The following is a 23,629-nucleotide window of genomic DNA, read 5'->3' on the forward strand; positions in this document are numbered from 1 at the left end:
ATCACAATACAGGACGCGCCGCCCAAAGACGGTCCGTGCTGGGGATAGGCCAATCAGAGGCCAGGAGGAGCTGCGCTCGGCCAATGGGAGCGCAGTCCCTAAGGGCGGCCTGTAAGTAGGGGCGGGCTTTCAGTGAGGGGCGGGGCCGGGCGGGTCCCGCCGGTGCTGCCGCCGCCGGGGGCTGCCGAGTCACGGCCCGGCACCGGTCGGCTGAGTGTGAGGGTCCCTAAACGGCGTTAGAGCTGCCCCAGGAGGATGCTGGGCTGAGGCACGGCGGTGTTTTCCTGGCGGTGGAGTTATACTTTACAATTGGAGCATCACGGATTTGTTTGGGCTGGAAGACGCCTTAAAGATCACTTCATTCCATCCCCTGCCATGGCAGGGACACCTCCCACTGTCCCAGGCTGCTCCAAGCCCTGTCCAACCTGGCCTTGGACACTGCCAGGGCCTCACCACCCTCGTACAAAAGAACTTTTCCCTAATAAAAGTTACTTTGTGCTTCACCCTGTCAAAGATCACCAAGCTTTGGTCTCTGAAAACACAAGCTGTGAATCCAAGCATCACCTTTCCGATGTGCCATCCTGGGGGGAAACGGGTGAATTCCTCACCTTTGGGGTGTTCTCCCTGGATGGGATTTAGAAACAGGTAGCAGAAAGGCTCATTGTGCCAGCTAAATTAATTCTAAAATTGCTGCTTGAGCAGTTGCCGTGTTTAGAGAACACCAGGACCCGTGGCTTGGCAGGATTGCCAGAAAAAGGACCCGTGGCTGTGGCTGTGCCTGTGACCGTGGCTGTGGCTTTGTCCACAGACACTCTGAGCTCAGCCCATGTGAGCCGGACTCCGTTTGGCTCCTGCCATAACCCCGATAAGGAGCTGCTCCCTGCTCACGCCTCTCAGCCTTGTTATCTCTCGCTGAGCTCCCATTGCTGGCCCCCACAGCTCCTGTGCTGCTGGTGTGAGGGCACAGGGACATCCCTCAGGGCACAGGGACATCCCACAGGGCACAGGAATCTCTCCTGAGCTGCTGCTCCATGTAGTGCACGATGCCTTCCCGCTACCTGAGCTTCCGCTGCAGCGTGCCCTGGCTGATCCTTGTGCTGCAGGCTCTGCTCCTCCTGCGCTCCTTCTTCGGCTTCCCAGGCGTCAGTGACACCTACTCCTCATCCAACTCCTACCCAGGTAAGCACCTTGCTGGGGAACAGGGGGATCCCTGCTGCTCTCCAGGGTCTGGCGGTGAGGAGCAGAATGGTTTCATTGCTCTCTGAACTTGCCAGGAGTGCTGGCGGTTTCTTTATGTCACAGGTGTGATGGGGATCCAAGACTGAATTGTAATTTTCTGTTGGGGTTTTCACCTCTCAGCCCCCATCCTGATCCATTTCCGCATCCTGATCCGTTCAGATCAGCGTGTAAAAATAAATTCAGCTTTAAGGGTGCTTTTATTAAGGGTATTTTATTTTTTATTAAGGGTATTTTATTGAGGGTATTTTTTCTCTTATTATGCATTGGAAAGAAAGCTCTGAAATTCTTTGCAACCTCTAAACAATAATTAAATTTTTATGTGAATTCTTCTTAGTTCATTGTAATTTTTTAATTTATTTTTTTTAAAACCAGAAATCTGCATTAATATTTGCACTGCCGCGTTGCTCTTTTCTGTCCGGCAGAATTGCAAGATGTCAACCACATGGTGATTTTTGGATTTGGCTTCTTCCTGATGGTTCTGAGAAGATATGGCTTTAGCAGCACCGGGTTCAACTTCCTGCTCGTTGTTCTGGGTGTCCAGTGCTCTGTGCTGGCAGAGGATTTATCAGTTTTCCTTAGGGGAGGGCGAAATGCAGCTGGTTTGCAAAGGTAATGAGTTCGTGTTAGAGCTGGGCTGCTGCAGAACTGCTGATTGCTCCCTGTGCAGTGAATGCCTCCTTGTGGGGCCCTGGTGGGGTTGGGCAGAGTCACATTTGCAGGCATTTTAGAGGACTTTTGGTTTTTAAGTACATTGCTCTGTGTAATTCCTTTTTATTGGCCCTGGTGTCACCCTGAGACTGAGTTGTTCTTTCCTCTCTTGCAGCCTAGCAAAGGCTTTTGTGAGCGTGACTGCTGTGGTCATCTCCACTGGGGCTGTCCTGGGTAGGGCCAATCCTGTGCAGCTCATCGTCATGACCCTGGTGGAATTAATCTTCTTCTACGTGAGCAGATACATCAACGAGACGTTCCTGGAGGTACCGTGGTGGGATTGGCAGAGGTGTGGGGGGAAACGTCGCTGGAGCTTTGGGGCAAAGGCTTTGTGTGGCCTGGCTGAGCCCACAGCTGTGAATGTTCAGTCAGGAGCTGCAGCAAGGGCTTTGTGTGGCCTGGTTCAACTCACAGCTATGAATGTTCAGTCAGGAGCTGCAGCAAAGGCTTTGTGTGGCCTGGTTGAACTCACAGCTGTGAATGTTCAGTCAGGAGCTGCAGCAAGGGCTTTGTGTGGCCTGGCTGAGCCCACAGCAAGCTGTGATTGTTGTGTTGGAGCAGGTCCCTGAGCACCTCACTGGGATGCACGTGTTCCTCTTTGGAGCCTACTTTGGCCTGGCACTCGCCTCCCGCTTCCCTGAGGCTCCCCCGGGGCTGGACAAGGACAGGAGCACCCCAAAGTCAGAGCTGTTCTCAGTGCTGGGTGAGTCCTGCTGCAGTGTCCCAGCTGCACGAGGGATTGAGGGAGAGCGTGGGCAGGCTTGGGGGTCTAAATGCGAAATGCAGCTCTGGGTGCAGCCAAGCACACAAACTGTGCTGTTTGTGACAGCGGCCCCTCTCCTGCCCGGCCCAGAGGCCGCTCCTGCCACAGCTGGGGCTCAGTTCGCTCTGTCACCTCAGCACAAAGGCAATTCCAGGCTCCCAGCTCTTTCTCCAGGCTCACCACTCCCTTTCCTGGCCAGGCTGTCCCCTTGGCTTGGGCGAGGGGCTGTGTGCCAGAGCTGAGCTCAGAACTCGTGTTCAGCAGAGCTCAGGCTGCTGCTCCAGGTGGTGCACAGAGATAGAAAAGGGCAGTCCCTGCTGGTGAGGGAAATAAAGAGATAAAGCCTGCTGAGGGGTGGGGAGTGTGATACAGACAGGCCCGTGAGGGTAGGGACAGGCTCAGTGTCTGGGGCTTTCACTCCTTTTCTTAGGGGAGCAATTTGGTGTCTTTATTATCACAGTAGTGCAACTGCCAGCAGCTGAGCCCAGAGCTTCCTGCAGGGGTCCACAGAGTCTCATTCTCAGTCAGTCTGTGCCCAGTTTAGGGAATACAAAATTTAAATGTTCCTCTTTTGTGTCCCTGGAGTTCTTGTTTGCTGTTTATTTCCAGAGCTGAGCAGATCCTCATAAGAATGCTGCAGAGGATCTTATATCTGTATTTACGACTGGCTAACTGCCTGATCAGTGGGAATAGGATGAACCATCTCACAATCCTCAGTGCCACGTTCAGTTTAGAGTTGCTGAAATGGCCTGTCCTGTGTGAGGCAGGGTTACCTGTGCCTTGGTGCACTGAAATAATGGATATCAGCAATGGAAACTGGGCTTGTGCCTCACAGTGACAATGCCTGTGTCACCTGTTAGGGGTGTGGGACAAGAGCAGCTCTGCTTTGGGAAAGCTTTGGGAATTGAATGCACCCTGTGGGCTGGAGCGCTCCAGGGACAGGCAGTGATGGCTCCCTGTGCTTCAGAGCAGCTCCTGAGGCTCTCTTTCCTTGTCCCCAAGGCACTGTGTTTGTCTGGGTGTTCTGGCCGAGCTTCAATTCTATCCTGCCTTTCTTCAAGATGCAAGCAGTGCTCAACACTTACCTGGCCCTGGCAGTGAGTGCTGTGGCTGCCTTCATGTTGTCTGCTCTGACCTCCAGGGATGGCAAATTCAGACTGGTAAGGACGAGGGAAAACCCTGCATGGGCTTTTTCTGTTCAAAGAGAGTTTGTGGTACCCTCAGGAAGTGAAACCTTGCCCAGGGTCTGACAGTCACAGACTCACAGAGGGATTTGGATGGGAAGGGGCATCAAAGATCACCTCATCCCACCCCTGCCATGTCAGGGACACCTCCCACTGTCCCAGGCTGCTCCCAGCCCTGTCCAGCCTGGCCTTGGGCACTGCCAGGGATCCAGGGGCACCCACAGCTGCTCTGGGCACCCTGTGCCAGGGCTTTACACCCTCACAGGGACCAATTCCTTCCCAACATTGAATCTGCAGCTTCCCTCTCTCAGTGCAGAGGCACTGCCCCTTGTTGTAGCCCTACAAGCCCTTGTAAGGAGTCCCTGCTCCCTGTTGTTGCTGTTCCCAGGCTCAGATCCGCAGTGCGGTGCTGGCTGGAGGGGTCACCATCAGCTGCACCGCAGAGCGCATCCACCACCCCTGGATTGCCATGGTGCTGGGGCTGCTGGCCACTGTCATCACCATCCTGGGCTCTCACTGTGTGCAGGTAATGCTCACTCCCCTAAATGCTTCTTGGATAAGCTGTGTAAGTGGTTTTTCCAGTGCAGGATACCCCAGGGGAAACCTGTTTTGAGCAGAGCACGGGATTGCAGCTCCTGAGAGCAAATTCATCCTCTAGGTCTGCAGCAGCTGATCTGCAATTACCAGCTTGTGTTTCTGGGTGTAATTAAACCTTTTCCTCTTCCCAGAGGTGCTTTAATCCTGCCTTGAAGCTCCAGGATACTTCTGGAGTTCATTTCACTTTTGGGTTGCCCGCTGTGCTTGGAGCTGTGGCCGCTGTTGTGCTCACAGTTGTAGAAGATGGGATTGACACACGATGGAATGAGTTATCCAGGTACATAAATTCTTGTATTAAATAATGAAGATAAATAATCCTCACTGCAGTGTGCCCTGAGAAGAGTTGTTGGACATCCAGAGAGCCTGAATGTCATCACAATACATTGCTTTATGTCAGGTAACCCACCATAACCCTGAAGTCCAAAAACAAAAAAGTCAGTAAAAAGGAATTTGAGATTTGAGCAGACTTTGGGTCCTGTTTTCTGCCTCCCTTTTTGTTTATGTTAAATCCAGCAGACACAGGAGATGAAGGCTGGGCGTGGGCCTCCCTCCAAGGCTCACTTTAGGGTTTGGGATGCTTTGGGGGGCTCAGGAGGGAGGGAGAAATGAGGGTGCAGCATGAGGGCCTGGCACTTCTCATCATGTTCTTAATGAAACATTTAAAGAAGTTTTAATACCAGAAGGATGGACAAAATAAATCTTCTGAAGTGTGCATTAGGCTTTGGTGTGTTCCTAAAACATCTGACTGCAGCTGCAGATTTGAGAATTACAGCTTCTATGAGAATCTGATAGCTGCAGATTCATTCACAGTGGTAACGCTAAATAAAAGGTGAAACACTTTTTTTGCTTTCCAGACTGGGTTATGATGCCTTTGTTTATATTGGTGCCTTCTGCCAGACCATCAGCACTGCCCTGATAACAGGTTTGATTACAGGTCAGTACTGACATCCCAGGAATCCCTTTATTTCCTTGGAGCAACTCTGGGTAAATCACTTGTGGGATAAATGAGTGCCAGGGTCTCCTCCCAGCCAGAGCTGTTTTGCACAGAAATAACCCAGCAGCACCATTCTTTCAGTGCTGAAGTTTTATTTTAACCCAGGTTTAACAGCTGCCTTCAACCTGCAGACAGGAGAGGTGTGAAGATGAAAACACTTCCCCTTTTGGCTGTTGTCTTATTGACAGGAGATGCCCCAATCTGGGGCTTGTCACTTTTTAGGCCATTTGGAGCAAATGTGCAAAGTTTCAACAACATCAGGAGCTGCTTGAGCCCAGCTGCAGCCCTTTGATCAGGAGATTTGGGGATTTTTGGGGACTTTTTGCTGCTTTGGGAGCAGCAGCCCTCACGTGGCTCCCGTGGAATGCTCTGGTTTGTGGCAGCTGCTGCTTTTCCCCAGCCCCTATTTCTGTCTGGGGCAACAGAGAAATGGCCAGTGAAAATTGCTGGGAAACACACCCTACAGTGATTTTTGGGGTGTTTTAATTTGTTTAAACCTTTGCATTACTTTAAGTGTAATGAAGAAGGAACAGATCTTTAGAGAACATCCAGCAGAAATAACCAAACATTCACTGTTGAACCAATTGATCAAAAATCCAGAGATCCCAAACCAACAGTGCTGATAAGCCACATTGTTTTTAATACACTGGCACTTCTCATGCAGAAAACTCATCATTTTGATGTATTTTCATAATCTAGCAGCTGTTTGATGGGGTTTTACCTAAAGCAATTCATTTTTAGTATCCCTTGATCCTGGCAAGCCTCTTTTTGTATTTAAGGCCAGCTCGAGTCAGGGGGGCTCTGCTGGAGGATTTAGGCCTGAATTTGTGTTTTGCTCTGTTAAATTGGGATAAACGTTGCCAAGAAACTCCTGTTACACACAATCCTCCCCTTGCCCTGCTGTTTGTGTTTATTTTGGATCTCTCTATTTTTACAAACAGGTTTGATCTTAAACATCAAACTGCTGAAAGCTGTGCATGTCTCCAAGTACTTTGATGACCAGTTTTACTGGGAGGTGAGTTTCAAACTCATTTCAGATTCACTGTGGGGGAGTTCATTTAGCACCTTGATGAAGAACTTCAGGTATTTGAATTAAAAATATGGGGAAAAAAAGTTATTTCTTTTCTCAGCACAAACAGTCCTTGGGCACCTTTAGGTGCTGATGTGAGGCTGAATTACAGGATTAACAAATGGGTGAAAATAAGCTTTTAATCAGCTTTTCCCTTGGTTTGGGAGTTTTCCTGTGATGATTTGATGTGTTCTGACACAGGAATGTTTGTGTTCACAGTTTCCCCACTTGTCTGTTGGATTTTGAGTGGAGGATCCCAGCTGACAGACAGAATCAAGATAAGATTTTCCTCTTTATCACCAGAAAAACTGAACAGCTATGATGGCTTCAAAGAGCACTGAAACAACAATTCTCAGGCCCACAAAAACCACCCCAATGGACACTCAAAAATGAAACTGTTCCAGTTATTCTTGAAAGATACAGAGTGTGAATTCACAGATGCAAACTTCAGGTGCATGCAGCTTTTCTGCTTTGTTGGCCTTACCTTGAATATTTTTTATAAGATATGTATTCATGGCTTCTCAATCCAAATGCTTGGAAACACTAAAGTATTTTTAGCTCCCAGGTTTACAAGGCAAAATGATGGATTTCAAAGTGTCATTTCTCAAGGACCACTCTTATCTAGCAAAGTACTCAAGGTTTTTAAGCTGAATTGGTTCTGCTGAAGGCCTTGACAAGCCAGGATTTGATGAGTGAGCTGGAGCAGGGCCAGAACTCTGCATCCTGCCCGCCTGAACTCCTGGAAAAACCTGGGTATTATATATAACTCCTGAAAAATCTGGATATCGGGAGGTTCTGATGGCCGAAGCTCAGCTGTGGGTGGTGTTCCTGAAAGCCCTGGGGTTTGGTGCCAAGTGTGAAACACAGCCAGAGCTCAGGGCAGTGTCTGGGGGGACAGCACAGGGGAGGGGGCTCAGTGCTGCCAGCAGCCCATTCTGGAGAGCAGGACCTTGGGGACAGAGCATTCTCTGTCCCTGAACCCTGGCTTTAAGTGGATTGTGGGCCTCAGTGTTTCTTTCTTTCCGAAATTGTTTATATAGAAAATCTTTGAGCAGTGCTTACCTAATAAAGAGTGAAAACTGAACCGTGGCTGTTTCCCTTCCTTCAGCACCCTGTGAGCAGTGATGTCACAGCCATCTTTTACGGAAAATCCTTTCCTTAGGATTTTTCCTCCTGAGAGGCAGCAGGAGCTCAGCAGCTCCCAAACCTTCTACACACAGCTGGGAGTTGGTACTTCCCAGACACCTCCTCTTTATCACCACAGCATAAAGGAAATATTCAGGCATGGGGGGGAAAAAAAAAATCCCAAACCACCCCAGTTCTGAATGACACAAGAAAAGCCACACACCAGCAAGTTTTGAAATTGAAGAAATGGTTATATTGCCCAGATATAGGAAATATTTAATAAATATCTGTTAAAAGGTTGTTTAAATGCATTTTTAATAAGTCTTGGAGTGTAAATAACATCATAGAAAGAGCTGGTTAAATACATCCATGTCCCACTCTCCTTTTATTTGTAACAAACATCATTTTAGAAAAGTGACTCCACTGCTGTTTGTAGGAATTTTACGTTTCTCAAAAACACCACAACGCTGAAGTGGACGTACAAGAGTAAAAAAAATAACCAGAATAGAGCTGGATTTAGTGCTTTCAGCTTTGCTTGATTTCTCTTCAGACACGATGGAAGGTTTACAAAATGGTTTTACAAAACTCTGGGGGTGCAGGTGAAGCCCAGGGGGGTTCACTGCCACAGATCCTCCGTGCGCCCAAACTTGAACACCAGGCCCCTGCGGGAACACAAAGGGTCACCACAAAAACCTTGTTTAAATCTCCTCTTGTTTAAAACCCAGGGTTTCAAGGAGGATTTGTTAACCCAGTTCTTCTGCAGGCAGATCCCATTTATTCACACAGATCTGCTCACAAAACAGGACTTCAGCACCACGCAGATCACAGCGAGTTTCAGTTTTCTATCATTAAAATTAAGTGGTAAACAAATAAAAGAGGTCAGTCTTACCCGAAAAAGATGAATGCATTCTGGAAAAACACTGCTATTCCTGGGTACACCACTGGTTTTTCTAAGAGGAAAAAAAAACCTCCATAAATTTTTTTGGAAGTAATTTTCAAGCCTATCCCATTTCTGACATGTCATCTCCCTTGTGCTAATTTAGCAGAGAGGCTTTGGGAGCAATCTGCAGGAGCTCAGTAATTTGTGTTCTGGGAATAAATCTTCACCCAGGGAATGATTCCCTTAAAACTGCAGCATTTAATTACATCCATGGAGTTCCCAGCTGGGTTTGTAGAGGAAGTTTGTTCTCAGAAATAGATCAGATCCATCCCAATATCAGTAACGATACGGGAGAGCGGAGTGTAGCGCAAGATATTCAAACTGGGCTTCTAAATACCAGTCCTAAAATGCAGAACAGTGGATTTTAGACACTGAAACTCCCCAGAAACAGGCTCAGCTCTTACCTTTAACCACGTAGCCCCCGAAGAGGATCCACATGGAGGCAATGAGGGAGCCAAAAGCCATCATGAAGCCAATGAAGAGCCAGACGCGAGCCCCTGCAATGGGATGGGGATGTGCTGTGCCCGTGGGACCCTCACAAACCCCCCCGCTGCGTTTTCTGAGACCCCCATTGTTGGAAGGAATGATGAATCTATGGTCTTAAAAAGCTATTTTAATATTTTATAAATAAATAAAATTCTTATAAATAAATAATTTATATCTAAAATATATATTATACAAATATATCACATGCCATATAATATATAGTATAAATTCTATAATATATTATATAAATACAAATTATTATAAACAATTTTTTCTATATTATATTTTAAAATGCTATATTAAAACTATACTAAAAAATACAAAAAAATATACAAACAAAAAGCTAGAAGATATTAACAAAAACTCGTGACTCTCTTTCCAGAGTCTGACACAGCTTAGCCCCTGATTAATAAAAACAAAATAATAAATAATAAATATACAATATTATATGATATATAATATATATTACACTATATAATATATAATAAATATATAATACTATATAATCAATAATAGCCCCTGATAAATAAAAATAATTTACGTGAAACCAATAAAACAATCACCTGTTAAATAAAGTCTCCAAAACAACAAAACACAAGAAAAACTAATCAGATAATTACAATTTTCATTTTCCTCTGAAGCTTCTCAGCTTCCCAGAAAAAAAAATCCCCCCCAAAAATTAATTTTTAAATTTTTTTTTAAATATAAAATTAGCAGGGACCCCATCCCTGGTACCTGTCTGGCCCAGGCAGCCCTCGCTGTAGCTGTCCCCCCGCACCTGCCCGTTGGACACGGCGTTGATCCTGGGGAAAAGGGGACAAAAATGGCATTAAAAATGGCATTAAAAATGGCATTAAAAATCTCCTTTTCACTCTCACTGCCCTGCTGGGGTGGAGCCTTGTGTGCGAAGTGCACATCTTATGACTTTCACCCTGATTTTTAAAGATTTTCCAAGCTTTCTGATGTTTACGTTCTTGTAATGAACTTTCTCACACACTTTCTGTAAATAACTTATTGGTTTGCATTCTTTTATAGAGAAGGAGCAATTTGATGGACTGTTGGTTTGTCCAGTGTCATTGGAGAAAATGATTTGTAAATATAATTTATAAATAATTTATATACTATATACTAAATAATACTAATACTAAATAATACTAAAAATAATAATAATACTAATACTACTAATATATACTAAATAATTTATATATTGCATACTCTTAAAAATTTATTAAATATACTACTTAAATATACTATAAAATAATTTATAAATGTACTATTTCATGACTATTAAGCTTTTAAAATTTTAATAAATTTAAATTAATGTTAAATTTAATAAATTAAAATTTAACTTTTCCACACTCACATGAGGAATGCAATGGTGGCTATCACCCCACAGGCGTGGTAGGAATGGTTGAAATCTTCCATCTGAGGGTATTTCACAGCAGCATCAATGATGATCCACCAGCCTGTGAAAAACTGGGGGGAAAAAAGAGGTTAAAATGTAGATAAAGTTTAAAATACAGAGCTTAAAATGCAGATAGAGCTTAAAATACAGAACTTAAAATGCAGCTAGAGCTTAAAATACAGAATTTTAAATACAGATAAAGCTTCAAATACGGAGTTTAAACCACAGACACAGCCTGTCCTCAGCCTGAGATGGCTCTAATAAAACATCAATATTTGACCAGCCTGGCAGCCTCCAACCAGACTAGACTGGCACCATTACTTTGGGATCAGGCTGGCTGCAGAGCCAGGGATTTGCCCACTCCAGCAGTTATTTCCACATTGTGAAAAATGCAAAAAAAGGTGAAATTTTAAAAATGGACGGAGGAAACCAGGCTGGATTTTGTCAGTAACTCCGCTGCTTCACACGGGGACAATGTATCCCTGTTCTTCCTTTCCCTGGGATTGCTGAGGCTGGAGCAGCTTCTAAAATCATCAGTTTCAACCCACTAAACCTGTGCCCAAATGCCCCAAAAATCCAGGTATTTTTAACCATTCCCCGGGACAGTGACTCCAGCGCTGCCTGACGATCCTGCATGCAGAAATTCCCCTTTAATCCAACTGGAGGCCGCTTCCTCCCATCCTGGAACGCGGGGCAGAGGCTCCCGAGCCGCCCCTGATTTTGATGCGAGTTCAGAAAACCCAAACCGAGCCCAAAGTGGGGAGCGGGGCGGGCCGTACCAGCACCCCCGCGGCCACCGAGGCGATGGCGTTGCGCTTCTCGCCCCAGTCCACGCACTCGGAGCAGCGCAGGCTCTCCAGGAACCCGGACATGGCTCCGCGACTGCGGGGGAAACGAGAGGAAACGGCGGCTCCGTCCGCGCTGGAACCGGGGATGCGCGGGGCGCGGCACCGCCCGAGCACCGGGCACCGCCACCGGATCGCACCGGGGCACCCCCGCTCGGTCACGGGGCGCGCACCGTGCCGCGCATCCTCCGCACCCCGATCCCTCCATCCCTCGCACACCCTCCGCACCCCGGTCACGGCACGCCGCGCATCGCCCGCACCCGGGTCACGCATCCTCCGCACCCCAATCCCTGCATCCCGCGCATCCCCCGCACCCCGGTCTCTGCACCCCCCGCATCCCGCGCACCCCAATCCCTGTATCCCGCGCATCCCCCGCACCCCAATCCCTGCACCCCCCGCATCCCGCGCACCCCAATCCCTGTATCCCGCGCATCCCCCGCACCCCAATCCCTGCACCCCGCGCATCCCCCGCACCCCAATCCCCGCGTCCCCCGCACGTCTTCCGCACCCCAATCCCTGTATCCCCCGCACCCCAACCCCTGTATCCCCCGCACCCCAACCCCCGCACCCCGCGCATCTCCCGCATCCCCCGCACCGTGCGCGCCCCCGGCCCCGCGCGCTCCCCGCGCATCCCTCGCGCACCGTCACGGGACGCGGCGGCGGCGGCCGCGCGCAGGCGCAGCGCGCGCGCGCAGTGCCGGCGGGGGGGGCGGGGCCGCCGTTCGCGGGGCGGGGCCGGCGCGTGCGCCGCGAGCGCGGGGGTTGCGTAACGGGAGGGACGTTCTGGAAGGTTCTGGGGCCGCCTTCAGTCGCTGGCGGGCGGCGGCGGCTGAGGTTTTGTCGCTCGTCTATCGCTCTTGTATCGCGCTTCTGTCGCCGATCGCGGCTGGCGCAGCGGGCCCGGCGCTATGGGGGTGACTCACGAAGCGGGGCTCTCCCCTCAGGACCCGTGCGGGGGCAGCCCGGCGGGCTGGAGCCGGTGAGGCGGCGGGACGGGGCACGGCGGGGGGGGAGGAGGCGGGAGCGGCCGGTCCCGGTGGCCGCTGCGGGGTGAGGGCCGTGGATCGCTCTCGGGTGGGTTTTTATGGGTTTTTATCTGTTTTATTCCAGGAGCGCGCAGGTGCCTCAGGGGAACCAGCGCGGGGCGTGCCCGGCAGCGCCCAGCGGTGAGTACGGGACCGGGAGGGACCGGGGGGTTCGGACCGGCCCTGGGCCCCCACGGACCGGGCGGGACACGGGCCGGGAGCGGGGTGGCGATGGCAGCCGGGGATTTCCCTCATTTCCGTCCCGGCAGTGTGACCTTGGCTCTGGCGTAGAGGTGAAATAGTGAAACTTTACGCGGAGTAGTAGCGAGAAAAGTGCGTCTGACAGCTGTCCCGCAAGTTACATTTTAAATAGATTTCAGTGCGGGGGTTGGATTTGTTGCCTAACCTCGCTTTGCGCCGAGCGCTAAAAAGAAATTCCGTGTCAGAGCGAGCTTCCCTAAACTGTAAACTGGTTACGTAACTCCGGGCTTAGGTCTTGTGATAAGATCCTTACCCCGAGTAACCTTTGTAGCCATAAAATGGCTGCCACTCCAGGGACAGCCATTTTAATTATTAATATAAGAGGCATTGCGTCCTGTGCGAGTCACGGGCACTGAATCATCACCCGGCTTTGCACAGAGCGTTTTGAACAGCAGCTTGTTGCACGCACTGCTGGGATGTGTGGGCCTGTGTGCCGCGAGTTTTATAACGAAATACAGGCAAGATCTTAGCTGCTTTATACTTAAAAGATACTTTCATTTTCTCTTGTTGAGTAAGAACCTGTGGGGAAGAGTAAGCGGAAAACTCCTCACTTTGTACTGAGCTGCAGGCAAATGGTCATTTTGTATCATAGATGTATCATAGTGGGTGATGAAAGACCTTGAAAATTCTTTCAAGAATATCAAGATTTTCCTCCTTTCTGGAGGGAAAAAAGGTACTGCAAAAGGAATTACACTTAAAACCCACACAGACTTACTTCTCTCCAGAATTCCACACAGAACCAACCACTCATGCTTTAAACTGGAGCCTTTTTTTTTTTTTTCACACAACTTCGTGTTTCAGTTTTGTGGCGCAGTGCAGGAGGGGGAATTGCAGAGCTGAGCTGTCACTGGAAGATAGCTGGGGTTGTTGAGGTGTTTAATTCCTGGTGTTTCAGTTTTGTGGCAGACTGTAGGAGAGGGAGCTGAGCTGTCACTGGCAGATGGCCGGGGGTGGTTGGGCTGTTTAATTATCCCTGGCCTCTGTGTGTCACCGTGTTTGTTGTGCTGAGGAGGTGCCCCGGTGCCATAAACTCTGGCCGTGCCTCTCTCCCTTCAGGAACAGAGACGGGGCACTGCCGAGCAGCGGGCAGACCCGAGGCGGAGGCTGACGGCGCGCAGAAAGGCGGCGCGGGGCAGACGGCCGACATGACGGAGTTCATGGATGACCTGAGGCTGGGCTCTCCCGAGCGCCGGGACTCTGCCGAGCGCCGGGGCTCCCGGCGGAGCCGCTCGGGCTCCAGCCGCTCCTCCGGCCGCTCCTCGCGCAGCTCCAGCTCCAGCAGCTCCTCGGGCCGCTCCTCGCGCAGCTGGAGCCGCTCCCGGTCCCGCTCCCGCTCCCGTTCCCGGCGGCGCCGCTCCCGCCGCTCCCGGCGCCGCTCCCGCTCCTACTCGCGCAGCCGCTCGCGCTCCCGCGGCTCCCGGCGCTACCGCGGCTCCCGCGGCTCCCGCTACCGGCCCCGGCGCTACCGGCACCGCTACGGCCGGCGCCGCTCCCGCTCCTGGTCCCGCGGCAGGCCCTGCTACCGCCGCTCGTACTCGCGCAGCCGCTCCCGCTCCCGCGGCCGCCGCTACTACGGCTTCGGCAGAACCGTGTACCCCGAGGCCTACCGGGGCTGGAGGAGCCGCTCCCGCACGCGCTCCCGGAGCCACTCGCCGCTGCACCTCAGCGAGAAAGGTACCTGAGAGGGCTTGGGGAGAGACTGACAGCGGGGCTGGGTGGGCCAGGCAGATTGTCTGTCCTTCACTTGCTTGCTGTGTAAAGCCTGAGTGAAGGAAACCTCGGTGTGGTTGGACAGATGCGTTAAAAACTGCATTACAGGTGTAATAAAAATTGTTCTTCAGAGTGTTAATTGGTGCAGGGGACAGGCTGTGATGAAATCAGGCCCAGCTGATAATTGTATGCAAAGCCTGCAGGATTTAGGCTTGAGTAGATACACATGGATTTTAATGTGACACAAAGCATTTTTTTTATTCTTTCCTCTTGTAGACCATAGGGAACTCCTGCAAATAGTAAAAGCCAAGGCTGCAATAAAAATTGTTCTTCAGAACGTTGATTGGCACGGGGGACAGGCTGTGATGAGATCAGTCCTAGCTGATGATTGAATGGATGTAAAACGTGAAGGATTTAGGTTTGAGTAGGTACACATGGATTTTAATGTGACACAAAGCACTTTTTTAATCCTTCCTCTTGTAGACAAGAGGGAACTCCTGGAAATTGCAAAAGCCAATGCAGCCAAAGCTCTGGGAACAGACAACATTGTCCTGCCAGCCAGCCTGAAGATGTCTGCTCCTGCCAAGGAGATCAAAACCGAGAAGCAGGAGCGTGAGGAGGCCACGGAGTCAGCTGAGGTAAGTATGGAGTGTTCTCCTGACAAGGTAAACACCTCTTGGACTTGTCTGCATGGCTGTGCTGTAGTTCATCTGTAGAGGTTGTGCTTATGAGCTCAAACTCTTGAACAAAAACTTGTCCAGAAGCCTCGAGGCTCTGCCTTAAGCTGGAAGCACAGAGGGCCTCTGGTTGATCCCTGAGTGTCCAGTAGGGACAGCTGGGGAAGGAGGAGACTTTTCCTTTGACTCGTTTTCCTCATGGGATAATTCCCATGAATTCCACTGGTTTATGCCTTCTGACCTAAGATCAGGAGTTTCCTTGCCAAACCTAGTGAATAGCTGGAGGTTTTTGGTTTGTTTTTTTTTTTTTTTTTTTTTTTTTAAGGTTAAATCTTTCTGCATTTTTTAACTGTTAAAAGCTTTTCATGTGCAACAAACTGTTTCCCAGAAATTCCATACCCAAGCACACAATGCATTTTACATACTTTATTTCTGTCTTATAGAAATCATGACTATGGTTCCAGACATGAGGAAGAAAATCTGGTGGTAATTAAGGGACTTTGTGGGCTGTAGCTGCTGTGAATTGAAGGGAGGGAGAAACTCGAGCAGCTTAAAGTGAATTTTAGTTTGGTTCTGTCGTGGTGTGTTCCCCTGAGTCACAGTAAATACAAACCTGCAGCCACTGCCTGGCTCAGGTGCTGCTCTTGCAAAGGGAAGTGAATTTGCTGAGGGTTTGACACAAATGGTGCAGGCATCCCTTTCATAAACATATGCAATATATTGCAGATGTTGAGAGAGTACAGAAGAAGAGGCCTGCATCCCTTGCAGATAAGTTTGTTGTTGTTCTCCAGAGGAGGGGTGTGCAGAGCCGCTGGCCCTGCTCTGTGTGGAGCTCGTGCTGTGAGCCCGGGTCCTCTCTGGGCTGGACGGGGCTGGAGCTGCCTCCAAGGGCCAGGAATGGGCACAGCTGCACTCTGGGCTCAGCCCTGCTGTAGCTTCCCAGCTCCTTTAGATGAAATGTGAACCGCTCCAGAGAAAGCTGTGCTGTGCCCTGGGTCAGGGATCCCCTCCTGAGCCGTGTCTGCTCTTCTTTAGCAACCTGGGAGTGCAGCTGAGGACGTGAGCAAGGCTGGCATGGAGAGAGCAACCATCCAGAGGAGCATTTCCTTCAGCCCTAATGTGAGTGATGCAGTCCCTGCTCGGGCTGTTTTCAAATAATTACCTCAGAAACAAAAGGAATTTAATGTTGGTAGTAATTTCCCTGCAGGAGTTGGTAGAGCACCCTGAATACACCCTCAGCAGTGTGTCTGAGTGTTTGCCTTCAATCTGAACAATTCAAAACTAGAACCAGTTTAAAACACAGCTTATCTCAAGTTACGTGCTCTGGTAATGCAAATTCGTGATTCAGGGATTCCTCCTGTGTTAAGTGCATGTGGTTGATACCCAGTGTAGGCATCAGGAATTCCAGGAGCTGGAGAGAAAACATTTATATTGATTTATCAGACCAGTACAGATAAACCCTTTGGTTTTAGCATGTTTTTTTACAGGAAATCTTTTTTTTTTTTTTTTTTTTTTTTTTTCCCAGAACACAATGGCCAAGCCTGTCCTGCAGAAGCCAGTGAGCCACACTGTGGTTAAGGAGCCAGTGGTTTCTCCACCCAGGGAGGATGACAGGAAGGGAAGCCCCTATGGGCAGTGGGTTCCTGTCAAGAAGGAGGAGAAGAAAACATTCCTGAACTTCTCACCCAAAAGCTCCCTGTTCCGGGCACGCTGAGGGGAGCCCCTGGCACTGCAGCACCCTCAGCACAGAGGGACACTCACGAGGGCTTGAAGACTTGTTAATACTGAGTATTTATTTTGAGGTCTTAATTTTTGGAATCTTAGGTTTCTCTTTCAGATAGAGAGCACACAGATCCAGAAGCCAAGATGGGAATCTTGTGTATATTTGTAAATATTTTATATTGCTTTATTGGACTAGAACTTGCAGGTGGGTAACTTTTTCTAAACCATAGTTGAGTAGCTGTTCTTTGCACACCTGGATTTCCCTTGTGTAACTGTTTACTTCAAGTGAATAAAGTTTAGTTTTGCACTGGCTGTGTCAGGTGTTAGGCCTGAGTCCATGTGGTTATTTCTGGGTTTCCCTTGCACTCCCAGCAGCATCATTCCAAAAGTGGATCCTGCCTTGATCCAGGCCTCTTCCTTCCCTGGGTCCCCTCTGGAAATGGAGGTTGTGTAGGATTTTAGCTGCCTGCCACAGAAATGTCTCCAGTTACTACAGGTTTGTGTTTATTTGGGGTTTAAGATGAGCCTCCCTGTGAGGCAGGAAGGTAAAAGTACAGGAGGGTTCCAGACCTCTGCTCCAGGAAAAAGGAATTCAGAAAGACAAGAAGCTCTTGCATGGACTGGGAGTAACTGGTTAATTTGGCTTTTGTATAAATAAATTATTAATAAAATAAACTAAATTGGACTGCTCCTGTCTGAAATTTCTTTAATTAAGGCTTGAATAGGTGGGAGGATTCTGTGTCTATCCTGTCCCTGTGGGTGAGGCTGGACAGGGGGAATCCTACCCTGGAATTGCTGGCAGGGGGAAATCCCACCTTGGAATTCCTGAGGGACAGGGCAGGAGCTGCCTTTCCATGGCAATGTCACTGCTCCTCATCCTGCTGGCAAACAAAATCTCAAATCGACTCCCAAATTAGACCAAAGAGTTTATTTAGAGCATGAAAGGCAGAACCTGGCTACTCCTGCAGCCAAAGCTATTTACAGCTGAATTCTGTACATAGTTCAGCACACTAAGAGACAGCAGCAGCTACAATCTACACAAAATGGCAACAGAGGAGCCAGGAGTGAGCAGTGCCAGGCTGGCTCACAGGGCCCAGGCTCAGTTTGAGCTGAGCTGTGCCAGGCAGGCTCACACGGCCGTGCCCCTCTCCAGGTTCTGTTTGATCTCAGCTGTGTATTTCCCGTAGAACCTCTCAGCCTTCTGGTTGAACTTGGCGTTCCTCTCGTTGATGTAGTCGATGTCGGCGTCGTCGTTGTAAGGTCGCCTCCTGCTGTACTTCTCCCTCTTCTCGATCCTGGGGGGCAGCAGGGGCTGAGCCCGGGCCTGCAGTGCCCCCAGCCCTGCCCTGCCCTGCCCTCCCTCCGTGCCCCCCTGTACTCACTGTTTCTCCAGGTCTGCCACCATCCTGTCCACGCCCTCCTTGGAGGGCACGTGGGTGCCGTGCAGGAGGCTGTTGGAGGTGGGGTACAGGGCCTCCCCGCTGTGGGAGAGCACAGTTACACACCTGGCAGTGCTGAGGCTCCTGGGGATCCCAGCAGGGACCTTAAAGCCCAGCCAGTGCCACCCCTACACCTCCCACCATCCCAAATTGCTCCAAGCCTGGCCTTGGGCACTGCCAGGGATGCAGGGGCAGCCACAGCCCTCTGGGAAACCTCTGTCAGGGCCTGCCCACCCTCACAGGGCAGAGTTTCTTCCCAATTTCCAACCCAAATCTCCCCTCTTTCACTCTGATCCCCTCACCCTTCTCCTGTCCCTGTCCTCGTGGTTTCCCTGCTTTTGCCTGAGTTCCCCTGTCACACCTCGCTCAGCTGTGCCAATCCCAGACTCAGATGACAAATGTCAACATTAAACCCAACAGAGGGACCAGCAGGTGCCTCTGGAAGACACAGAGCCCCCCAGAAACCTGTCTGAATGCAATCTGGGCAGGTCTCAGTCCTTAAACCCAGCTTAAGAACCCAAACCCTGCTCCAGGAAATGCCTGATTACGCACTGGAACGTGACCTCGCTGGGTGAGTATTTCCTCCAGTGCCAAACTGGGAGAAATGAACCTCAGTAATTACCCCCATCCCTCTTTCAGGGATTTCAGGGTGTGCTGAGCCCTCAGAGATGCCCCAGGGACTGACACCAGGACTCACTGCTGCTCCTTGAGCTTCTCATACTGCTCCAGGTCGGGCTTGATCTGCCGGGTGAGCCGCTGGTACTGGCGCAGCTGCGCCGCCGCGTAGTCTGGGTTAAAAAGTGATGGCATTTATTGCCTTTTACAGCACTATTTTACGTATTTTATAGCATTTGTGATGTATTCTATAGAATTTTTATATATATATATTATAGCATTTTATGTATTCTATAGCATTATTTATGTATTTTATACAATTTTTAATATATTTTATCGCATTGGCTTTTGCAAGTTCTTACTGACCACAAAGATTCTGCTACAGTACAATTTGTGATCCCTTTTACCTGCTTTTTCTATAGCGTAATCTGTCATTTTATATACAAATAGCATAATTTTAGGTATTTTATCGCATTTTTAATATATTTTATACAATTTTTAATCTCACCTGAGAAGCCCAGGTCGGGGTTTTTCTTCTTCTTCTTCCTCTCCCACCTCTCGGCGTCCTCAGCGCTGACCTCCAGCAGCTTCACCCGCTCGTAGTCCTCACCCCTGGCTGCACATTCCTGAGAGAGGAGATTTGCTAAACCTAGCTCTGCACAGCCCAGCTTTGGTAATCCCAGCTCTGCACAGCCCAGCTTTGCTAATCCCAGCTCTGCACAGCCCAGCTTTGCTAATCCCAGCTCACACCCCGGGCTCTGGGGCAGTTCTTTACCTTCTTCTTCTCCTGCACCTGCAGCTCCCACTCCAGCCGAGCTTTTTTAGCTTCCCAGTTCGGGGGCAGCTTCAGCCTCTTGTCCTCCTCCACCACCTCCTGGCTGTTCAGCTTGCAGGCCTCGTACTGGAACCAAACAGGGCAAAACTCCAGCACAGAGAGAGAGAAAGAGAACAACCCCGAGGGGAATAATCCCCAAACCCCGAGGGGAACAACCCCAAAATGAACAACCCCAAACCCCGAGGGGAACAGAACCGAACAACCCCGAACCCCCCGGGCACAAACCCACCCCGAGCAAGCCCAGAGCAATCAGGGCTGGAAGATCGCCCAGCCCGACCCCCAGCGCCAGCCGGGCAGTGTTTGAGCCCGGTTCTGGTCCCGTACCCGCTTCATGTGGAGCTCCCGGAACCGGCGCAGCCGCTCCTCCCGCCTCTGCTCCGCCGCCTTCGCCGCGGCCGGGCCGGGCTCTGCCTGCTCCTCCTCCTCTTCCTCCTCGCTCTGCAAGGACCCGCACTCAGGCAGGAGCCCCGGGAGGAGCCGGGACCCCCGTCCCGCCCGATCCCGTCCCCGCCTCACCCCAACATCGGCCTCGGGCACCCCCAGGCTGCTGAGGGCCGACACCGCCGCCGCCATCGCGCCCCGCCGGCCCTTCCGCCGCTTCCGGCGCCCCGGCACTTCCGGGTTCTGGCGCGTCCTGCAGGGCGCCCCCCAGCGGGCGGGAGGTGCCGCCGCCGCTGGATCCTGGAATTCTCCCAAAATCCGCAAAATCCCTCAGGAGACCCAAAACAGGGCAACGTTACAGGGGGGAAAAAAATAAAAGAAAGAAAAAAGGTTTTGTTGCAACTTCTGAGCGAAGAAAGTCCCGATCTCCGTGGAGCGGGGTTTGCAGCGGAGCCGCGGCCGCCCAGCAGAGGGAGACACAGCCCCGGCCGTGAGGCGGCTTCGCTCGGCCTGTGCCCCGCAGCTCCGCTTTTCTCCTCTGCCAAAGGGATTAAAAACACCCCAGAACTCCTCTGTCCCTTCAGCTTCGCTGCTCAGGGATTAAAACCACCCCAGAACTCCTCTGTCCCCTCAGTGCTGCTGCTCAGGGGTTAAAAACACCCCAGAACACCTTTCTCCCCTCAGCTCTGCTCTCCTCCCCTGCCAAAGGAATAAAAACTCCCCAGAACTCCTCGGCCCCCTCAGCTCCACTTCCCTGGGTTTAAAAACACCCCAGGACAGCCCCACCCTTGGGGTCTCCCCCAAACAATTAACCCCAATATGAAAATGGACCAAAACTTATAAAAATGAAAACTCTGACTCTTGGGTGTAGCCATGGCCAGGCTCTTGTGCTGCCCCAGGTGTATCCTGTGAAGGATTCTTAATAAATACATTTCAATATTTTTAATAAACCCCTACTTTACTCCTTTAACTCTGTCCTGTCCCAGGTGTTGTCTCCAGCCATCACTGCTGAGGGAATTGTCCCAAATTCCCAAATCCCCGAGCTCCTGCAGGGCTGACAGCTAGCACAGGCAGGGCTGCTCTGCCTGGCACTGACATTTATTTTATTTTTAGATTTCAGAGTGTTTGTGTTCCTCCATTGTCTCCTGCAGCTCTGCCTCCCCTGCAGGGCCGAAATGAAATGAGAAATTCCAGTTCCATGTAGAACAGGGGCTGGAGCTGGAGGAACTGACTCATCTCGGGTGGATTTGGGCCCCTCAAAGGGGAACGGGCTGGCCAGGGCTGGGGAGCAGCATCCCTTATCTGCCCTGAGCTCTTATCAGGGATCGCAGGGTGCAGCTCCTGGGCTGGGGCAGGGGGAACGGAGGGGCCTGGGAGGTTCCTGGGAAAATAATGGGAAAATAATGGAAAAATAATGGTGACAGTGTGCCTGAGGCCACAGAGCCTGGGACCCCAGAGGTGTGACCCCCAGCCCTGGGGACAGGGATATGGAGGGGCTGGGTGTGCAGCGCTGTGATTTAGGGTTTGAGTGCTGTAATTCTAGGGTTTGAGTGTGCAATTCCGTATTTTGGGTGTGCAGTTCCATGTTTGGGGTGTGCAGTTCCAGAGCTCGGGTGTGCAATTCCATGGTTTGGGTTGCAATTTCAATTCCATGGTTTGGGTGTGTAATTCCAAGTTTTGGGTGTGCAATTCCAGGGTTTGGGTGTGCAATTCCGATTCCATGATTTGGGTGTGCAATTCCAGGGTTTGGGTGTGCAATTCCAAGTTTTGGGTGTGCAATTCCAGGGTTTGGGTGTGCAATTCCGATTCCATGATTTGGGTGTGCAATTCCAGGGTTTGGGTGTGCAATTCCAAGTTTTGGGTGTGCAATTCAGGGGTTTGGGTGTGCAATTCAGGGATTTGGGTGTGCAATTCCGATTCCATGTTTTGGGTGTGCAATTCCATATTTTGGGTGTGCAATTCCATGGTTTGGGTGAGCAATTCCATATTTTAGGTGCGCAATGCCAGGATCCGGACCTGCACCACAGTGGGTCACACCGGTGTCCCCACAGCTCCGTCTTGGTCACTCCTGTGTCCCTGAGCTGTGATGGTCACTCCCATGTCCCCGTGGCTCTGCGATGGTCACTCCCGTGTCCCCACACTCGGTCACTCTGGTGTCTCTGACGGTCACTCCCGTGTCCCCGCAGGTCCCTCCTGCCCCGGTGCCCAGCCCATCCCTTCCTCCCGCTGTCCCCCCGTGTCCCCCGGTGCCACCGGGCCGTGCCACGTGTCCCTCGCGTGTGAGCCCCGGCCCAGCCCCGCAACAGCTGCGGGACCGCCGGCGTTTCCTGCCCCAGCGAGCTCCGGGTGCTCCGCAGCTGCTGCCCCGGCCCGGGCGTGCTCCGAGCGCCGCGGCTGCGGAAGGAAGGAGCCCTGGCGAGCAGGGGAGGCGGGCGGGGCTGCAGGGAGAGCTGCAGGGATGCAGGGGTGGAGGGATGCAGGGAGAGCTGCAGGGATGCACACGGGGATTCAGGGATGCAGGGAGAGCTGCAGGGATGCACAGAGGGATTCAGGGATGCAGGGAGAGCTTGCAGGGATGCACACGGGGATTCAGGGATGCAGGGAGAGCTTGCAGGGATGCACACGGGGATTCAGGGATGCAGGGAGAGGTGCAGGGATGCAGGCATTCAAGGGTCCAGAGATGCAGGCAGGGTTGCAGGGATGCACACAGGGATGCAGGGAGAGGTTCAGGGATGCAGGGAGAGGTGCAGGGATGCAGAGATGCAGGCAGGGATGCAGGGAGAGCTGCAGGGGTTCAGGGATGCAGGCAGGGTTGCAGGGATACAGGGAGAGGTGCAGGGATGCAGGCAGGGTTGCAAGGCTGCAGGCAGGGATGCAGAGATGCAGGGAGAGGTGCAGGGATGCAGGGATGCTCACCCCACTCCCAGCCCTCATTAGCAGTGACAACAAGTCACCAATGTCCCCAATGTCCCCAGGCAGGTGGGGACCCTGCCCCACCTTGGCTGTTTTGGTGGCACTCCTCTCAGTTTAAAACTCCCTCTTTCAGTTTAAAACTCCCCCCTCTGGAACCCCCATTTCCCCCAGCTGGGGCTCAGACCTGGGGCACATCTCCCTTGGGGCAGTGCCAGGGGGTCCCTCAGGGCTGGGGGCCCTGGGGCTGGCTCCAGTGGGACACTGGCATCAGCCTCCCCAGGAAGCCCTTGGCGAGAACCAGCCCTGATATGAGTCAAGAAAAATAAAGCTGGGCCTGGAACTTGCACAGGGCACAGTCAGACTTGTAATAATAACATTAATCCAGCGAAACGGGGGATCTGAACTGTGGGGAAATTAATTAGGGACAGAACTTACTGTGTGTGGTCATTAAGCAGGGGGAAATTTGGAGAGGGTTTGGTTTTTAGGTGGAAGAGAAGCTGGGTCTGTGTCAGGCCGGTTCCTCTCCATCACAGGCTCCTGTTTGTGTCCTCTTGGGTTGCAATTACAATCTTTCAGATCAGACACAAAATCATTGGGCCGGAGAGCCAGAAGTACCTGGCTAATGGGATTAACAGAAATTAACCTGGTTACGTGGGGACTCCATCGAAAATGAGAAAGTGCTGATGGCCAAAATCA

General features: G+C 51.1%; 4 protein-coding genes across 8 annotated transcripts; 2 read left to right on the forward strand and 2 right to left on the reverse strand.

The window, feature by feature from the left end:
* The first annotated feature begins 937 nt into the window (after nucleotides 1-937).
* Nucleotides 938-7,638, forward strand: LOC132083718 (RH-like protein). Of its 2 annotated transcripts, XM_059488558.1 has the most exons (10): nucleotides 938-1,179; nucleotides 1,662-1,848; nucleotides 2,063-2,213; nucleotides 2,509-2,650; nucleotides 3,713-3,870; nucleotides 4,283-4,420; nucleotides 4,623-4,768; nucleotides 5,346-5,425; nucleotides 6,427-6,500; nucleotides 6,774-7,638. In XM_059488558.1, the coding sequence occupies exons 1-10, from the start codon at nucleotides 1,044-1,046 to the stop codon at nucleotides 6,798-6,800; spliced, it is 1,239 nt and encodes a 412-aa protein (XP_059344541.1). In that variant the 5' UTR covers nucleotides 938-1,043; the 3' UTR covers nucleotides 6,801-7,638. The 2 variants fall into 2 exon arrangements, with proteins under 2 accessions (XP_059344541.1, XP_059344540.1); XM_059488557.1 differs by lacking the exon at nucleotides 6,774-7,638 and having other exon boundaries at nucleotides 6,427-6,581.
* Nucleotides 7,639-7,909: 271 nt separating this feature from the next.
* TMEM50A (transmembrane protein 50A) lies at nucleotides 7,910-12,053 on the reverse strand. 2 transcript variants are annotated; one of them, XM_059488579.1, is made up of 7 exons: nucleotides 11,998-12,053; nucleotides 11,290-11,392; nucleotides 10,469-10,581; nucleotides 9,841-9,908; nucleotides 9,024-9,116; nucleotides 8,569-8,629; nucleotides 7,910-8,341 (listed from the first exon to the last, which is right to left on the reverse strand). In XM_059488579.1, exons 2-7 carry the CDS (start codon nucleotides 11,380-11,382, stop codon nucleotides 8,296-8,298), a joined length of 474 nt encoding a protein of 157 aa, XP_059344562.1. In that variant the 5' UTR covers nucleotides 11,383-11,392; nucleotides 11,998-12,053; the 3' UTR covers nucleotides 7,910-8,295. The 2 variants fall into 2 exon arrangements, with proteins under 2 accessions (XP_059344562.1, XP_059344563.1); XM_059488580.1 differs by having other exon boundaries at nucleotides 11,951-12,014.
* A 64-nt stretch (nucleotides 12,054-12,117) lies between these two features.
* RSRP1 (arginine and serine rich protein 1) lies at nucleotides 12,118-17,062 on the forward strand. Of its 3 annotated transcripts, XM_059488559.1 has the most exons (6): nucleotides 12,123-12,334; nucleotides 12,466-12,521; nucleotides 13,698-14,315; nucleotides 14,835-14,989; nucleotides 16,064-16,147; nucleotides 16,554-17,062. In XM_059488559.1, the coding sequence occupies exons 1-6, from the start codon at nucleotides 12,264-12,266 to the stop codon at nucleotides 16,740-16,742; spliced, it is 1,173 nt and encodes a 390-aa protein (XP_059344542.1). In that variant the 5' UTR covers nucleotides 12,123-12,263; the 3' UTR covers nucleotides 16,743-17,062. The 3 variants fall into 3 exon arrangements, with proteins under 3 accessions (XP_059344544.1, XP_059344543.1, XP_059344542.1); XM_059488561.1 differs by lacking the exon at nucleotides 16,064-16,147 and having other exon boundaries at nucleotides 12,118-12,334; XM_059488560.1 differs by lacking the exon at nucleotides 16,554-17,062 and having other exon boundaries at nucleotides 12,118-12,334; nucleotides 15,755-16,147.
* Nucleotides 17,063-17,663: 601 nt separating this feature from the next.
* On the reverse strand, nucleotides 17,664-20,266 carry SYF2 (SYF2 pre-mRNA splicing factor). The gene is made up of 7 exons (XM_059488577.1): nucleotides 20,156-20,266; nucleotides 19,964-20,077; nucleotides 19,580-19,705; nucleotides 19,313-19,430; nucleotides 18,887-18,977; nucleotides 18,133-18,231; nucleotides 17,664-18,045 (listed from the first exon to the last, which is right to left on the reverse strand). Exons 1-7 carry the CDS (start codon nucleotides 20,210-20,212, stop codon nucleotides 17,880-17,882), a joined length of 771 nt encoding a protein of 256 aa, XP_059344560.1. The 5' UTR covers nucleotides 20,213-20,266; the 3' UTR covers nucleotides 17,664-17,879.
* Nucleotides 20,267-23,629: the final 3,363 nt, after the last annotated feature.

Source organism: Ammospiza nelsoni, chromosome 25 (genome assembly GCF_027579445.1).
Source record: "Ammospiza nelsoni isolate bAmmNel1 chromosome 25, bAmmNel1.pri, whole genome shotgun sequence".
NCBI classification, from domain to species: domain Eukaryota; kingdom Metazoa; phylum Chordata; class Aves; order Passeriformes; family Passerellidae; genus Ammospiza; species Ammospiza nelsoni.

Bases quoted from the DNA above. Each gene is read 5' to 3' on its own strand.
- TMEM50A (XM_059488579.1), bottom strand. From the start codon at position 11,382: ATGTCCGGGTTCCTGGAGAGCCTGCGCTGCTCCGAGTGCGTGGACTGG. The intron at 9,909-10,468 runs GTGAGTGTGGAA...CCTTTTCCCCAG, and splicing joins GCCACCATTGCATTCCTCAT to GATCAACGCCGTGTCCAACG. The intron at 8,342-8,568 runs GTAAGACTGACC...GTGTTCCCGCAG, and splicing joins AATGCATTCATCTTTTTCGG to GGGCCTGGTGTTCAAGTTTG.
- RSRP1 (XM_059488559.1), top strand. From the start codon at position 12,264: ATGGGGGTGACTCACGAAGCGGGGCTCTCCCCTCAGGACCCGTGCGGG. The intron at 12,335-12,465 runs GTGAGGCGGCGG...GTTTTATTCCAG, and splicing joins AGCCCGGCGGGCTGGAGCCG to GAGCGCGCAGGTGCCTCAGG. The intron at 16,148-16,553 runs GTGAGTGATGCA...TTTTTTTCCCAG, and splicing joins GCATTTCCTTCAGCCCTAAT to AACACAATGGCCAAGCCTGT.
- LOC132083718 (XM_059488557.1), top strand. From the start codon at position 1,044: ATGCCTTCCCGCTACCTGAGCTTCCGCTGCAGCGTGCCCTGGCTGATC. The intron at 2,651-3,712 runs GTGAGTCCTGCT...CTTGTCCCCAAG, and splicing joins AGAGCTGTTCTCAGTGCTGG to GCACTGTGTTTGTCTGGGTG. The intron at 3,871-4,282 runs GTAAGGACGAGG...TGCTGTTCCCAG, and splicing joins GGGATGGCAAATTCAGACTG to GCTCAGATCCGCAGTGCGGT.
- SYF2 (XM_059488577.1), bottom strand. From the start codon at position 20,212: ATGGCGGCGGCGGTGTCGGCCCTCAGCAGCCTGGGGGTGCCCGAGGCC. The intron at 20,078-20,155 runs GTGAGGCGGGGA...GGGTCCTTGCAG, and splicing joins TGCCCGAGGCCGATGTTGGG to AGCGAGGAGGAAGAGGAGGA. The intron at 19,431-19,579 runs GTAAAGAACTGC...CTCCTCTCTCAG, and splicing joins AGGTGCAGGAGAAGAAGAAG to GAATGTGCAGCCAGGGGTGA.